Here is a 16,738-nt window from a genome sequence, read left to right on the forward strand (position 1 = left end):
AATATGTGTCACCCTAATTCTGTCTCAACAGCTTAAAGGCTCAATGACATAAACTGATCATTAATAATTGCTTACAGAGATAGATGCATGCTCTTTAAGGAAATCACACCAAAACATGCATGCCACTTCCAAGCTAAAATTCAAACTATGCTGACAGCTGACTTGAAAGTCTCCTGGCAACAAATTATTCAAGGAGCTTCCTCCTGAAGTATCTTTATTTAAAGACTGCTGCAATTGGCCTGCAATATTTTACATTAGAATGTTGATAGTGAGAAAACTCTATCAATAAACAGGACAAATGACTGATACATGAATAACTGAATGAGTAACCTTCCTCTTTGGTGAACTGTTACATATCACACCCAAAGTGGTATTTTCCAGAAAGTACAGAGGTGGTTCATATACAGATAGAGCATGGCTTGTCATGTAGTCTCAGTTATGAACCTTAATTGATTCACTGACCAAACAAAAATACAAAAGAATTTGCCAAATATCTAATTTAATTTGCTGAATTGAGAAGCATGGTGTAGTGAAAAGAACACAGGATTTCAAAAGAACTAGATTCTAGCTTGAGAACCAGACTCTCAAAAGAACTAGATTCTAGCTCTGATATTCATCTGCTATTTAATTTTTCTAGGCTCTAAAATGTCTATTTTTTTCCAAATTGGAAATGTTCTACAATGTTAGAGAGATGTTAGTTCAAGTACGTGTTTAATACTTCCATAATGGCTACTATGGCAAACGCCAAATACTTTGTAGAATATTTCAGAGCACTGTCTACCAAATGAGTTTCAGGATTCAATCAAAAACAGTTCCAGGATGGGGAGTGACTGCTTAATGGGTTTTTCTTAAGGTCATAAAAAATTACTGGAACTGGACATGATGATCATTGCTAATACTATGAATATATCTAAAAATGGTTAAAATGGTCAATTTTATAGTATGTGTACTTTACCCACAATAAGCAAAAAAAGGTTCCAGAGTTGTCTGGGAAACACTAACTACATTATCTCTTCCAATGTCCAAAATAGCAATTCACATATTAAAAACTCTAACAAGAAGTCCTGCAGTATAGAAAACTGGAAGTCAGTATTTTCCCAACTTTTAGATAACTGTTAAGTCTGATACACACAATGTTATTTTTAAAATTTCTGATACAGGAGTAAATCTCTATAACTTGTGTGTACAGCTGATGTGGTGGTATTCTTTGTGCCCCCAAGTAGTTATTCTTAGAACCTATTTTTTGGGGGACTTTGTTTACTCTTGTGTAGTCAGGCCTAGAGCTGAAACCTGCCCTAACTCCAAGTTTGCCTTTTCCCCCTCTAGACGCGAAACATAAAGCTTGGCCAGGCATACCCAATCAGGGATGCTGAGCCTGCAAACTTGTCTTTCAGAGATTCTTCTTAAAATAGTTAACCCATCACTTCCTTAAACTCAGAATAGGCTCCTTAAATCACTTCAGTGCATTCCTGAAAGTCTCCAAGTCTGCAATTTTAGTATCTTCTTAAAATATTAAGAATGAAAGTTGAAAGAATAAAACAAACAAAAAGAGCCCAGTAGCAAACTTATCCCTTGTAGAGGTCAGAGTTACAGAGCAAGTCTGAGTTCCCCTCGGCTGTGACAGACAGAAGACTAACAAGGCCATCCATCTTCTTAACTTAGGAACGAGTTGCTCATACTAGCCTAATGCTAGCCTAAATGGCAACCCACTCCAGTGTTCTTGCCTGGAGAATCCCAGGGACAGAAGAGCCTAGTGGGCTGCCGTCTATGGGGTCGCACAGAGTCAGACACGACTGAAGCGACTTAGCAGCAGCAGCAGCCTAATGCTAGCAATGTCACTAATTTTGGTAATTGTGAGAACAAAGAATCCCAAATTCCAGGAGCCAAATGGGTATGGTGTGTTTTCTCTGACACTGAAGGTGTCCTCGATCTCAACTCACAATGACAATTTCCAGTCTATGAATGTGGCTTGATATCTCCCAGAGGCAAAAGTGAAATCAGAATTTTCCAGCTAAGTGGAAAGACTGTTAGTTGTGAATTCTGATCGATGGTAGAACGTATTAATGAATGTTGTTTTAAATAAATCTAAAAATTGTTTTATTTCCCCTAATACAAAATGTCTGTTTGTATATTCTATATGCTCTAGAATTATTCCCTCTCTTGTGTCACATGAATCACTCTAAAAATATTAAAAACTTCACCCTGGACACTGAATCCAGTAACAAAACATACAAGCCTGGATTAAAATAAAACTTTTTGAATGTCCAAACATTCAAGTGCACCCCCCCACTCTCCCCTTTAAAAACCCTCATCAGTCGACATCAAAAAGAAAATGACATAGTTACCTGATCAAAACAAACAGAAAACCACTTCACCCAATCTTATGCCTGCTTTGTGGTTGCTTAAAGGTAAAAAAAACCTCTACCCTTGTGCTTTGAATATAAGTAGTCTTTAACAAGGGGTACTGTTTTTTTTTCAAGCTCTCACCATTTCAATCCAGCAAGATTTACTATGGTGTCTAAACAGGAATATCAACAAATCACCAATCTAACTTTTAATACCAACATGATACCAAACAAATATCACAACATTCTCCTCTACTCTACATTCACCCTGCAACATCAGGTTCTCAATCCTTTGGAAATACAAAAATGCTTCTGAATTTTCCCTGACACCTATTTTGCATTTAAGGGTACTTTTCACCCCAACTCTTGGATGCTTCTCCCTATATCCATACTTTCAACAGAAAATCAGAATCTCAGGGATAAGCACCTTGAAGTCCAGTTTCAAGCACTGCTTCCTGTCCCTTCGAGTCTTATCTGAAGTTTCAGAGGCCTGGAATAAGCAGCTGGAGCTATTCTAGGACATGTACTACTTGGCTGTTTGATTCATTAACCTACCCTGGTTTGGTAGAAACTGTGCCAGGCTTCCTTCTGTGAAAGTATTCACTCAGCCACTTTAATAAGGAATACGAACAGTAATCTGACTTAAGTTTTTCAAAATTATGCTTCTATCCTTCCCATGCCCTTTAAATCAGCGAAATATAGGGGTAGGAAAAGAGAGGCAGCGACTTTAAAGCCCCTGTGCTTGTTTCCGGAGAGAAGCTAGCCTACAAACACAGTGCAAGTCCATGTGCTTCTGAAAAAGACAGGGTCCAAGACACATACCTGTTTCATCCTTGCTGCAGCTCTGTTGGAAAACAGAACAGACCGGTCTTTCTGAAAGCAGGAGGGACACGTCTGCAGGGCTCGAGTATAAGAACTTTCGGCTTCTATGTAATCTGAGGAGAAGGGAAAATATAAGAAGTCGTTATGATTTTATTTCTGATATCACTGTATTCCAAATGACCTCAGGATGTATAGCTTTCCATTCTATACATTCACCTTTCACTTGGCTTATCAATTTAGTAAAGAGTTTTGAAAGGGGATTAGGAAACTGGACAGAGGAAAGAGACTAAAATCTGGAATTAACAGCCCAGGATGAAGAAAAAACTCTATATATTTTTCATTAAAGATATTCTGCTTTCATGGAGTCAACCAGACTAAAAATGCTTTCCTGAAATGTCTGGAGAGACATTTTATAGAGCTAAAAGCAACTATGTTAAAAACCAGTAGTTGACTAAATACCTTAGAGAGAAAATGGTGATCAACTCATACATTCTTTGCCACATACAGAATTATAGTTAGGATACTAAAAGATAATTGCCTAGTCACTCCTTTCTCAGGTTTGAAATATTTAATACTAAAATATAAAGAGATAAAACTTTCAGAGAACCTTTAGTTCTCTTAGAAAAAAGAAGTGATAATTGATAAATCAGGATATATGAAAAAAAATTTTTTTTAACCTAAAAATAACAAAGGGAAGATGTTACTACTCCTAGATATCCAAAGCATACATACTCTGAGATGTGACAAATTTGATAATAAGATCAAACAGTTCTCCCAAATTATAAAAATGAACCTCAACTATCCCTAAGCAAATACAAGAAATGCAGAAGGACCATCTCTCTAGTTAAGGCATCTACAGAAAAAGGAACTTGAAAGAGCAACTGAAGTGTAAGCAAAACCCTTCTTAGGCAGCACAGGACGCACTGGGCCAGTATTCACAGCACTGTCACAAAGTGAGGAACTGAGACCCCCTTTTGACAGCAATTCAGCAAATAGCCTTTTAACATTCCAGATCAGAGTTTCCCAAAGCAAAAACTCAAAGAGCTTTGTTCTTCAGTATTGTTAGCAGTTCAGATCTGCTAGCTGTTTCCAAACATTCTTCAGTGTTTCTTCACAGACTCTACAAAAGAATGAGTCAAGACAGCCAGCATCAGTGCTGAAAACACATCTTACCTCCCTTCTTAAACTGCTCATTTCCCTCCTCCTTTAGTCTAGAGCTCTCTTCTCTCCTTCTCTGAAAAAGATCAGAGAATGACAATAAATACAGTATTATGATAAGTGAACAGAAAGGCCAGCTTTCATTACACATTAGGCTATTCAACTGGCAGCAGCTTGACTTTTGAGAACTGGGTCAGTTTTATCTACATCTCAAACACACAGAAAAAAAACACATGACCATCTGGCTAAACATCCAGTGAATTCTTGACACTAAAAAGACAAAACCCAGGTTTTCTTTGTTTCCGGCTTTTGCATGGACAGTAATTTCCATTTACTAAAAATGAAACTAATATACCCACTGGTATGCTTACCTTTATAAATTAAAATTCTAGATCTGCTACTTATTAATTGTAGATGATCTTGGACAAGTTTCAGATCTTTCTGGGCGTTAATTTCTTCATCTAAAAATTAAGGCTAATAGATTTATGGGTTAATGTGATAATGTATGTAAAGTTTCCAATCCACTGGTGAATAAGGGTTCAAAAATTAGCTATTATTTTTCTATAAAATAAATAGTGTAATACTTATTTAGCTACAACTGCACTCTGTGTCATGAAGCAGACATACAGAGGCTGGCAGAGTGCACTATGGGGGATGAGTCTTATTTGCAGGGTCAGGCGGTATGCTGTTAGCAGGCTAACACAGGGGAATTTGAAGAAACCCAGAGGAATCTCTTTTCCTAGCCTCTTCTATCAACAGAATTTCACACAGATGGTAGAGCACTCATGGGACTCAAAGGCAGAGTGAATGTTAGTCTGTGGAGCCAAAAAGACACGTGCCGAGCCCCTGTGTGCTCTCAGCCCTGAACACCTCAGCAAGTTGGCCGGCATAAGCAGAGCTAGCATGCCACCTTTGACAGCATTAAAAAAAAAAAGAGAGAATCTCCAAAAATCTCTTCCTTCATTCTTGAAGTTTCTGACTCAATAAAAACTCCAATGGGAGGAAACAAAATTAGCACACTCTTTCATCGACAGTACAAGCTGACATCCTAAACAGTTGGTACTCTAAATATTAGGAACCAAATTAAAAAAATATAATGCTTCTGGAGAAGATCTGTAAATAAGCTGCTGAGATCTGGGTGCTTTCCAAATACCTTATTACTATACTCTGAAAGAAACAGAACACTTGATGAATCTCAATAAAGAAACTAAGAAATAGGTATAAACAGAATCTAATTTTTACGACATCTATTACAGGCCAGATGTTCAGCAGACAATAATAATTCATTTATAACATATCTGAAGAAGGCCTATTCCAAGAGAATACAGGAAAAAATAAGATGGGTAGTGGTGATGACAATCAAAATATAAAAATGTGGCCACATTTACCTACTACCACCCAGAGGAAGGTGCCCGAACTGTAATATCCTCTATTGAACTGGTTAGTGTTTTTGTTGTTTAGTCGCTAAGTCATGCCTGACCCTTGCGAACCCATGGACAGCAGCTCGCCAGGCTCCTCTGTCCATTATTGCCCAGGCAAGGATACTGGAGTGGGTTGCCCCTTTCTCCTCCAGGAAATCTTCCCAACCCAGGGATCAAACTCACGTCCCTGCATTGGCAGGCAGATTCTTTACCACTGAGCCATTTGGGAAGCCCGGTTAGGATTTCTGGAGGCAAGCAAAAGAACTATCTTGGGCAAAAAAGAAAAAAAAAATTTTTTTTAAGGGCATAAGTTTACTGGAAAGCTACCGTGGGGCTCACACGATCACAGGGAGGCCTAAAACATGGGCTTATAAAACAGACAGGACTCAAGGCAACTCTGAAGTCAAAAAGCTAAAAAATATTGATGTGTCTTCTAGGAGAAGAGTCTCGCCAAGATAGGGCTGTAATAACAGCCAACAGACCCTAACCATTCCCCTTTCTTTGTCCTAATTTAGATTTAAAGTTTTGGTCAGAAGCCTCCAATGAGCCAAGCGTAGTCACATGCCTTGGCTGTCAAGAGACCAGAGTGAACACAGGGGACTGACCAGCACTCAACAAGGGGAACTTTCTCCATATAAGAAAGGGAATTCTATGCTGGAAGCAAAGAAAACCCCACAAAGAATCCAGTTAAAAGTTATTTCAACTCCAAATAGACAAAGTGACCTGGAGAAACAAAGTTGGAGGCATCACACTCCCTGATTTCAACCTACACTTCCAAAGCTCTAGTAATAAAAATGGTATGGTATTGGTATAAAAACAGACACACTGATCAGTGAGACAGAATAGAGAGCCCAGGAATAAACCCACACACATACGGTCAATTAATTTATGATAAAGGAGCCACTAATATATAACTGGGGAAAGGACAGTCTCTTCAGTAAGTGGTGCTGGGAAAACTGGACAGCCACATGCAGAAGAATGAAAACAAACCACTGTGTTACACCACACACAAAAGTTAACTCAAAATGGATTAACCTGAAACCATAATACTCCTAGAAGAAAACAAAGGTGGTAAGCTTCTTGAAGTAAGTCTTGGTGATGATTTTCTGAATCTGACACTCAAAGCAAAAATAACCAAGTGGGACCACATCAGATTAAAGAGCTTCTGCACAGCAAAGGAAACCATCAACAAAATGAATGGAAGAAAATAGTTATAAATCATCTACTTGATAAGGCAGTAATCTAAAATACAAAAAGAACTCATATAACTTAAAAGCAAAAACTCCCCAACCTTATTAAAAAGTGGGTCAAGATCTGAATGGACATTTTTCCAAAGATGACATACATGGTGAACATGAAAAGATGTTCAACATCATTAATCAGCAGGGAAATGCAAGTCAAAACTACAATGAGATATCATTTCACACCTGTTAGAGTAACTATTATCAAAAGACAAGAAATAACCAGTGTTGGCAAGAATGTAGAGAAAAGAAAACCCTTGAGCACTGCTGGTAGGAATGTAAATTGTGAAGCCACTATGGAAAACAATATGGACATTTCTTAAAAACTTAAAAATAGAACTACCATATGATTCATCAAGTCCACTTTTGGGTGTTTATCTGAAGAAAATGAAAGCACTAACTCAAAAAGATGGCTGCATCCCCATGTTCAACTGCAACATTATATGCAATAGCCAAGATATGGAAACAACCGAAATGGCCATCAGTGAACAAATGGATAGGGAATTCCCTGGCTTTCCAGTGGTTAAGAATCCACCAGCCAATCCAGGGGACACAGGTTCAATCCCTGGTCCAGGACAATCCCATATACCATGGAGCAACTAAGCCCACGTGCTGCAACTAGCGCGGGCGGGCCTACGTGCCTAGATCCTGTGCTCTGCAGCAAGGGGAGCCACTGCAACAAGAAGCCCACCCACCACAACAAAGAGCAGCCCCTGCTCACCACAATGAGAGAAAGCCTGCACATGGCAAAGACGACCCAACACAGCCAAAGACAGAAGAAACATACCTCAAAAAAAAAAAAAAAAAAAAAAAGGATGAATGGATAAAGAAACTGTGGTTATACACACACAAAGGAATATTATTTAGCCATAAAAAGAATGACATCTTAGACAAAAAAGACCAAAAAAAAAGGAATGCCATCTTGCTATCTGACACAACATGGACAGACCTCGAGGGTATTATGCTAAGGGAAAGAAATCAGAGAAAGACAAGCACCATATGCTCTCTCTTATATGCAGAATCTAAACAAATTATGAAACAAAAACACTAAGCTCAAAGGTTGGGGCAGGAGGGTATGTGGAGAAATGGGTGGGGGAAAAAAAAAAACACTTCAAAATTCTAAAGTAATTTCAATTAGGGCAAAATGAAAACCCTATAAATAGTAGTGACTTCATTCAATCAATCTTAAATTCACACAAACAACCATATATCACTGGCTAATAAAGTTCTAACAGTGAAATGAAAAATTGGTTTCACATTAGAAAATATATTAATGCAGGGTAGCATATTAATGAATTAAGAGAAAATTATAGGATCACATGAATATCACATGAGTATCACAGGTCTGTAATATATTTTTTTAAAACAGTACTATCAAAAATAAAAATTCTTCAGGGAAGGGCGGTTCATTAAGTTATGAAGAGTTCAATGCCCATCCATCAACAACTTCAATCTCTCTAATTTTAAGCTACTTTCTGATCTATAATCTGTTCTCCAATGCCAACTTACCAGGAATGTTTTATGAACACAGATCAGTCATTCAGACTGCCAGATCAGGCTCTCGTGAAGAGTGTGTTTTAAGAGTTTAATCATTATTTGGTAAATTTAGAACATTAATATTCCAACAAGAAAAGCCTAGATCCAAAGTATACCCAGAAGGAATTACTGACGGGGGCCAGCCTGAGCAGGCAGCCTGAGAGAAGTTCACAGTGTTGTTACAACTGGGCCTAAAAGTTGAACTGGCCAAGAGGCTCTGGAACATACTACAGAGGCCAATTATTCTAAGGAAGGCGTTTTATTTTTTTGGTCTGATAAATTACAACTCAGTGACCCATTAAGTAATAAACACTGGAAAAGAGCTGCTGCTTTCACAGATTGTGTTAAATTGAGGATTAATGCAATTATCAATATCATGCTGAATATCTCCTTGGTAACAGCTAAAAATAGCACTTTGAAAAGAACGCTGCACTGTCTCCCGGCTGTGCCAGGAGACTAACTTGATCCTAGTACAAAGACTAGGATTTATTCTGCCGCCGGAACACATTCTTTAACCCGAGGATGGCATGCACACTGTGAAATGCTGTGGAATCCAAGGACAGACTCCACAGTGCATAGTCTTACTCAGCCTGCCAAGTGCCAAGAGCATCACACATAAGTGAACTGGCAGGGCTGGTATCCTGCGGTGCAAATCTTCCAGGTTCTGGTCTAATGTGGTTAAGGGCCCTCTCACATGCCTCCAGATTCTGGGGAGGCCGCATGGGGTAACATCTGTTCTAGAATTTTGTTTCCTTAAGAATGGGAACCAAAGAAATTTTACAGGACTCTAAACTCAGTAGACCTCCCCATCACTGAGAGCTCAGGGGGAAATAGTGACATTATTTTGTATTGTGAATCATCACAGGAGCTGTCACGGAAAACCTCAAAAACACAATGCCCTTGATGAAGGGAGTTTATTTCAACAGTTACCACTGCAACTGCCAACTTTTCAGCCTGTTATTCAGTTCACTATAAACTCTACCAGTATAGATTTCACTGCTTGACATCTGCTATCAGACACATTAGAGCTCTACTCATCGGTTTCCCAAGACAATTCTGAGAGATGGGCATGTAGGTATTTACCTGTTTTACAGGTTAGAAAAAAAAAAAAATTCAAGATTCAGAAATCTTTTATTTTTTGCAACAAACTTCTATTCCAACCTACTCAGTCTTATCTCCCATTACTACACAAGTCCTCTCTTCTAACTAGTTGGATCTCTTATTCTTCATTCCATTCTTTTGCTTATGCACCCACCTTGGAAATGCCATTGTTTTTCTTCCAGATTTTCCTTTCAACTGCCCAAACCAAATTTTGCTGTTTTCCAAGTCTAACACAAACCAGACCTCTTCCCCAGGACTACCTTCACTTCCTTCCCCACATGATCTTCCTCTGAATGTCAACTGTACAAAACGCCTCTAACTGGGCAATTCAATTCTACCTCGGGTTATTTTTAAAAATTATAAGAGAATTTTTTTAAAAAGCACTGCAGAAAGTCTAGATGGTTACAAAGTGCTTAGACGGTTTCATGAGTTGAACATTCCACATTCCTTAGGCCTGGGCAAAATAGGCCAGTCAAGCTCCTCCTCTGACTGCACTCTTCCTCCTGTGGGGCCCCTTTAGGCCATACTCCAGATTTCTTACCCAAGACTTCTTAGCCCACTTTCAGGATATGCACGAATCTTTGCCTGGATCTATCCCCCTAAGGGTAAGCTTTGCTGCAGGCATACATTATATTCCAAGTGCAATAGTTTGTACTCTGCCTTCCCTGTACCTGGAATCAGTCATTTTTTCAAAACCAAGATCTAGGTGTTATGAGGGAGTCATTGCTTTTAGGTCCTCTCAGTGAAGAGATTCATGAAAATACATCTTAAATAAAACAGAAATCCCAGGAGTAAATACAGAAATAAAACAGAAATCCCAGTAACAGCAAAATACTTAACTCATTTTGCTCTATCCAACAATAAACAAAAATTTCAAACACTATGTGACTATTACTACTTATTATCTACTACATAAAGTTCAAGATCTCATTTTTTTCCAACTTTAGAATATATTCTACTAAGGATATACACCCAGAGTATTATGTCCAAATTTATTGAAATTACCTTCTCTATGTAATTAACTTGAAATAGTTATGCCAACATGTAATCAATTTGATATAGTTACAGCAATTTGTTTCTGTTTGTAATCCATTTTAAGGGTTAATTACCTTTCTGATTTAATTTTAACATTTGAAAGTGTAAAATACTTGCACAGTTCAAAACAATACTAAGTGAGACTTCTGATGTGGCTAAACGAGGTTTCCAAACCCTCTAAGAGCAACGACAAAAAGATCAACCACAACCATTTCAGTGTCCTGGAAATGGATTACAGGCTTACGACAAATTGAACAATGCTTATTTATGAAAAAACTATTGAACTTCAGGAAATCACCATGAAAATCCCTGGCATACTTCCTAGGGACTGCTCCCTTTCTTCCTCCCATCATTCAGTGTGGTAATTTTCACACCACAAGGTACGTTGTGAATAACCAGCAGTTTTACTGCTGGAGGACTGACTTGATTTAAAGAAGGTGAAATAATCCATGCCTCGTGGTGCTGTAATCTGAGAGCTAAGCAAATGGGGAAAGCCAGGGGTTCTACTGATCTGTGGTTGCAGTCCTGGTTGGGCAAAGACAAACGTAAAAAAGCCATGGGACAGAAAAATGTAATGGGAAGATAAAAAGAGAGAGAGTCATAGAGGCACTTGACAAGCGTTTCAAATATCCTGGCTAACTGGAGTTGGTGTGCACGCTCGAGAAGGATGAAACTATTCACACATCCTTGTTTTATCAGAAGCCTGTGCACATGTACTAAGGAAACACAAGAGGTGCAGACCTGAAAACTATCTAAACCTGGAATATACTTCTGAATTCACATATAGATCCACTGATAGTAAGTGGAAGCCATATTGGTTTGATATGTTTGAATATAATCTCTGACCAGTATTGGATGGCCACTACACTGTGTGGAAACAGACACAACCTCAAGAAAGCCAGAATTAAAATTAAAAAAAAAAAAAACAAGAACAAAAACAAAAACCAACTAAACAGAGCCATCAGTGGCCACACATCCCAGAGGAAATGAATCACACAGCTAAGTCCAGGTAAGTCCAGATAAATTACTACACATATAAGCAGACAGGCAAAATAGCAACAACAAAAATAATTGGGGCATGGGGGAGGGTCAGACTTTACAGTTGCAACAATATTACTTAAAATACCCAGATTCATCAACAACAAAATAATTGTAAGACAGGCAAAGAGAAAGTCTGACCACAATCAGGAAAAAGCAGCAGCTGACAGAAACATCTGATTATACAGGGATACTAGATCTAACCCACAAAAAGCGGCTATAGAAGGGAGGAATCAAGATGGCAGAGCAGGAGAACACAGAGTTCATCTCTTCCCACAAATACATCAAGAATACAACTACGAATGGAACAGTTCTCACACAGTACCCACAGAAAGCCAGCAGAGGACCTTGGACACCTGAAGGACAAACAAGATCCACACAGGAGGGGCAAGACAGAGGAAAGAGAGGAAGCAGCACAGGACCTGCACTCCTGGGGAGGGGTGAGGAGCTGAAGGAAAAGAAAAAGTCCCACACCTGGGGAAGCCCCCTCACCAGCAGGGACATCAGCAGGGTCAGAAAAGGAGCTCTGGGGGCTTGGAGCAGCGTGCAGCAACTGGTTGGCGGCAGGCAGGACAGAGTGAGACCCACCCGGATGGTGTGTGCCACAGCCCCACGCACCCCAGCCTGAAGTGTGGGTCTGCTAGTGTGGATGGGGGCTGGGGGCTGGAAGGTGGGGTTTGGAGAACAGACCCGGGTAGAGGACTGCTGTTGGCTATGAAGAAAAAGCCTGTAGGGATGGGAGCGAGGAAGTCCACAACCAGGAACCGGGAATGCCTGTGGAAGAAGCCTGGGCCTCCATAGAAATGAAGCTCCATGGTTGAGCAGTGCACGGCGGGCGTGGCCTCCACTGCAGCCTCTCCCCTTCACCCTGGCCCCTGCCACCATGGGCACTAGGAGGGGTGGCTTGACCACCACATGTGGGCAGACTCACAAACCCAGGTTTCTGCGCATTGGCCCCATTCTGCCTGGGCAGGCTCATGTGCCCTGGGGCAGCCTCAGGAGAAGACACCAGCTAGGGAGCGCACATGGAGAAGGGGGCTGACACCCCAGCTGAGTCCCAGGAGCCATGCGACTGAGAGAGAAGAGATGATATCTCTGCTCACGGCAGTGCGAACTGTGGATTTATATCCGTGCTGCTGATTCTGTAAATTCAGCACCTACAGAACATCCCAATAGACAATGAGTGCTCTCAAAGCTGAGATGGGTCCAGCTTTAGAGCTGTGGGCTTTGTGGGCAGATACACAAGGGGGCTGGGCCAGGCCAGAGGCTGAGCTGCTGCCACAGCTACCACAGCAGGTCCAGGGGCGTGGCTACTACAGTGCTGAGACCCACCTTCAGTGAATCTGTGCTGGTGGCCTGGTGAAAATAACGCCTGAGAGACACCAGGGCCAACCACAGGCCTACCAATGGTCACGATAGGGCTGAGAGCAGTGCCGACAACGGTGTAACTCATGAGCCCGCACAACGGTGAAACGTGACACAACAGAGCACACGCACAGGTGGACAGCTCCAAGGGAGGCGCTCAGGGACGTCTCCCGTGGGAGTGCTCCAATCCCACCTATCCTGCACCACAGCTCAGAATCGTACCTCAGAAACACCTCCAGGGGCTTCTACTCCATTTCAATAGCAAGGGAGCAGATCCCGCCCCTGACAGGGCAGTGTAACCACAGAGCAAAGGGGAGGTCCCACTCAATATCCAGTGCAAGCCCTGGTCACCACAACATCAGTCTGCCTAAAGCTGTACTGAGTTTACAGCCACCTCAAAACATACTCCTTGACACAGCCCTACATACCAGAGGGACAAGACCCAGCAGGGGGTAGTCACTAGAGGCAAGAGGAACGAGGAACTACTCTCCTGCACCCTGTGGAAAGGAGACCACAAACACAGAAAGCTACACAAAATGACATGGCAAGAGAAATATGTTTCAGACAAAGGAACAAGATAAAACCCCACAAGAACAACTAAAGAAGAGACAGGCAATCCACCTGAAAAGGAATTCAGAGTAATGATAGTAAAGATGATATGAAATCTTGGAAAAAGAATGGAGGAATAGACCAAGAAGATACAAGAAATTGTTAACAAAGAGCTATAAGATTTAAAATACAAATAGAGATGAACAGTATAGTAACTGAAATGAAAACTAAATTAGAGGGAATCAAGAGCAGAAAAACTGAGGCAGAACAAATAAGTGAGGTGGGAGACAGAGTGGTGGAAATTATCACCACAGAAAAGAATAAAGAAAAAAGAATGAAAAGAAATGAGGACAATCTCAGAGACCTGCGGGAGAACACTAAATGCACCAACATTCACATTTTAGGGGTCCCAGAAGGAGAAGAGAAAGGCCTGAAAAAAATATTTGACGAGATTATAGCTGAAAACTTCCCTAATACGAGAAAGAAAACACTCAAGTCCAGGAAGCACAGATATTACTATATAGGATGAACCCAAGAAGGAACACGTCAAGACACATATTAACCAAACTAACAAAAATTAGACACAAAGAAAAACATTAACAGTAAACAAATAACTTTAACATACAAGGGAATCCCCATAGTTATCAGGTATTTTTCAGCAGAAACTCTGCTGAAAAGAATGGCATGACATATTAAAAGTGATGAAAGTGAAAAATCTACAACCAAGAATACTCTCAGCAAAGCTCTCATTCATATTTGACAGAGAAATCAAAAGCTTTACAGACAAGCAGAGGCTAAGAGAATTCAGCATCACCAAACTGGCTTTACAACAAATGATAAAAAGGAACTTTTCTAGGCAGGGGTTGGGGGGGTGAGGGGAGAAAGGAAGGAAAAAGAAAAAGACCATAACTAGAAACAAGAAAATCACAAGTGGGAAAGCTCACCAATAAAGGCAAATAAACAGTAAATGTAAAAACTCATCCATACGAGTAAGATATTAAAACCAGCAACTGTGAGATGAGACTACAATTGCAGGAAGTGGGAAATGCATGTGAAAATAAAAGTCCAGTAACTTAAAAACAACCTTGTATAGTTGGCGTAAAACTCAACATTCAGAAAACTAAGATCATGGCATCTGGTCCCATCACTTCATGGGAAATAGATGGGGAAACAGTGGAAACAGTGTCAGACTATTTTTTTGGGCTCCAAAACCACTGCAGATGGTGACTGCAGCCATGAAATTAAAAGACGCTTGCTCCTTGGAAGAAAAGTTATGACCAACCTAGACAGCATATTCAAAAGCAGAGACATTACTTTGCCAACAAAGGTCTATTTAGTCAAAGCTATGGTTTTTCCAGTACTCATGTATGGATGTGAGAGTTGGACTATAAGGTAAGCTGAGCGCCGAAGAATTGATGCTTTTGAACCGTGGTGTTGGAGAAGACTCTTGAGAGTCCCTTGGACTTCAAGGAGATCCAACCAGTCCATCCTAAAGGAGATCAGTCCTGAATATTCATTGGAAGGGCTCATGCTGAAGCTGAAACTCTAATACTTTGGCCACCTGATGTGAAGAACTGACTCATTTGAAAAGACCCTGATGCTGGGAAAGACTGAAGGCAGGAGGAGAAGGGGATGACAGGGAATGAGAGGGTTGGATGGCATCACCGACTCAATGGACATGAGTCTGAGTAAACTCTGGGAGCTGGTGATGGACAGGGAGGCCTGGGTGCTGCACTCCATGGGGTTGCAAAGAGTTGGATATGACTGAGCGACTGAACTGAACTGATCTGATATAGACTGCTATATCATAACCTCATGGGAACTACAAACCAAAAAACTACAACACACACAAAAAAGGAAATGCAACCCAAACACAACACTAAATAAAGATAATCCTCAAGTCACAAAAGAACAAAAGGGGAAGGGGAAAAAAAAGACCTAACAAAATCAAGTTGAAAATTATTCACAAAATGGTAGTTAAGAATTCAGATAGATAATTACCTTAAATGTAAACATTAAATGCTCCAACCAAAAGATTTAGAACAGCTGAATATATACAAAAATGAGACTTGTGTACAGGGTGCCTATAAGAGACCCACTTCAGATCCAGGAACACAAACAGACTGAAAGTGAGGGGATGGAAAAAGTATTCTGTGCAAACAGAACCAAAAGAAAGCTGAAGTGGCAATACTCACATCAGATAAAACAGGCTTTTTTAAAAAAGACTGTTACAAGAGACAAGGAAGGACACTCCGTAATGATCAAGGGGTCACTCCAAGATGATGATGTAACAACTATAAATATATATACACTGAACCTAGTTGCACCTCAATATGTAAGGCAAATGCTAACAGTCATAAAAGGGGAAACTGACAGTAACAGTGGGGGACTTTAACATCCCACTAACACTAATGGACAGATCATCCGGACAGAAAATCAATAAGGAAACACAGGCCTTAAATGACACATTAAGCGAGACAGACAATTGATATTCACAGAAAAATTCATCCAAAAGTAGAATATAATTTCTTCTCAAGTGCACATGGAACATTCTCCAAGATATGTCACATCTTGGGCCATAAATCAAGCTTCAGTAAATTTAAGAAAATTGAAATCATATCAAGCATCTTTTCTGACCACAACACTATGAGATTAAAAATGAATTACAGAAAAAAAAAACCTGTAAAAAAAAAAAAGCAAACATATGGACACTAAACAATTTGACACTGAACTACCAACAGATCACTGAAGAAATAAGAGAGGAAATTAAAAAACACCTACACACAAATTATAACGAAAGCATGACGATCCAAAACCTATGCGATGCAGCAAAAGCAGTTCTAAGAGGGAAGTTTATGGCAATGCAATCTTACCTTAGGAAACACAAAAAATATCAAACAACATAGCCTTACACCTAAAGAAAGAAGAACAAACAAAATCCAAAGTTAGTAGAAGGAAAGATATAAAGATCAGAGCAGGCAAATGAAATAGAGATGAAGAAAACAAAGGAAAATATAAACGAAACTAAAAGCTGGTTCTTTGAAAAGATGTAATTGATAAATCTTCAGCTAGACTTTCCAATACAAAAAGGCAGAAGGCTCAAAACAATAAAGTTAGAGATGACAAA

The 16,738-nt window shown here is 40.0% G+C and overlaps 1 protein-coding gene across 2 annotated transcripts in view; it reads right to left on the minus strand.

Annotated features, from left to right (window-relative positions):
• The window catches only part of TTC1 (tetratricopeptide repeat domain 1), a 48,908-nt gene that overhangs the window by 14,898 nt on the left and 17,272 nt on the right, over window positions 1-16,738 (minus strand). For both annotated transcript variants that reach the window (XM_027545790.1, XM_027545791.1), the window contains exons 3-4: window positions 4,341-4,401; window positions 3,168-3,280 (exon numbers count right to left, since the gene is read on the minus strand). In XM_027545790.1, the coding sequence (XP_027401591.1) occupies window positions 3,168-3,280; window positions 4,341-4,401 (174 nt within the window). The remainder of the gene's footprint in view (window positions 1-3,167; window positions 3,281-4,340; window positions 4,402-16,738) is intronic.

This window comes from Bos indicus x Bos taurus, chromosome 7 (assembly GCF_003369695.1).
Source record: "Bos indicus x Bos taurus breed Angus x Brahman F1 hybrid chromosome 7, Bos_hybrid_MaternalHap_v2.0, whole genome shotgun sequence".
NCBI lineage: Eukaryota > Metazoa > Chordata > Mammalia > Artiodactyla > Bovidae > Bos > Bos indicus x Bos taurus.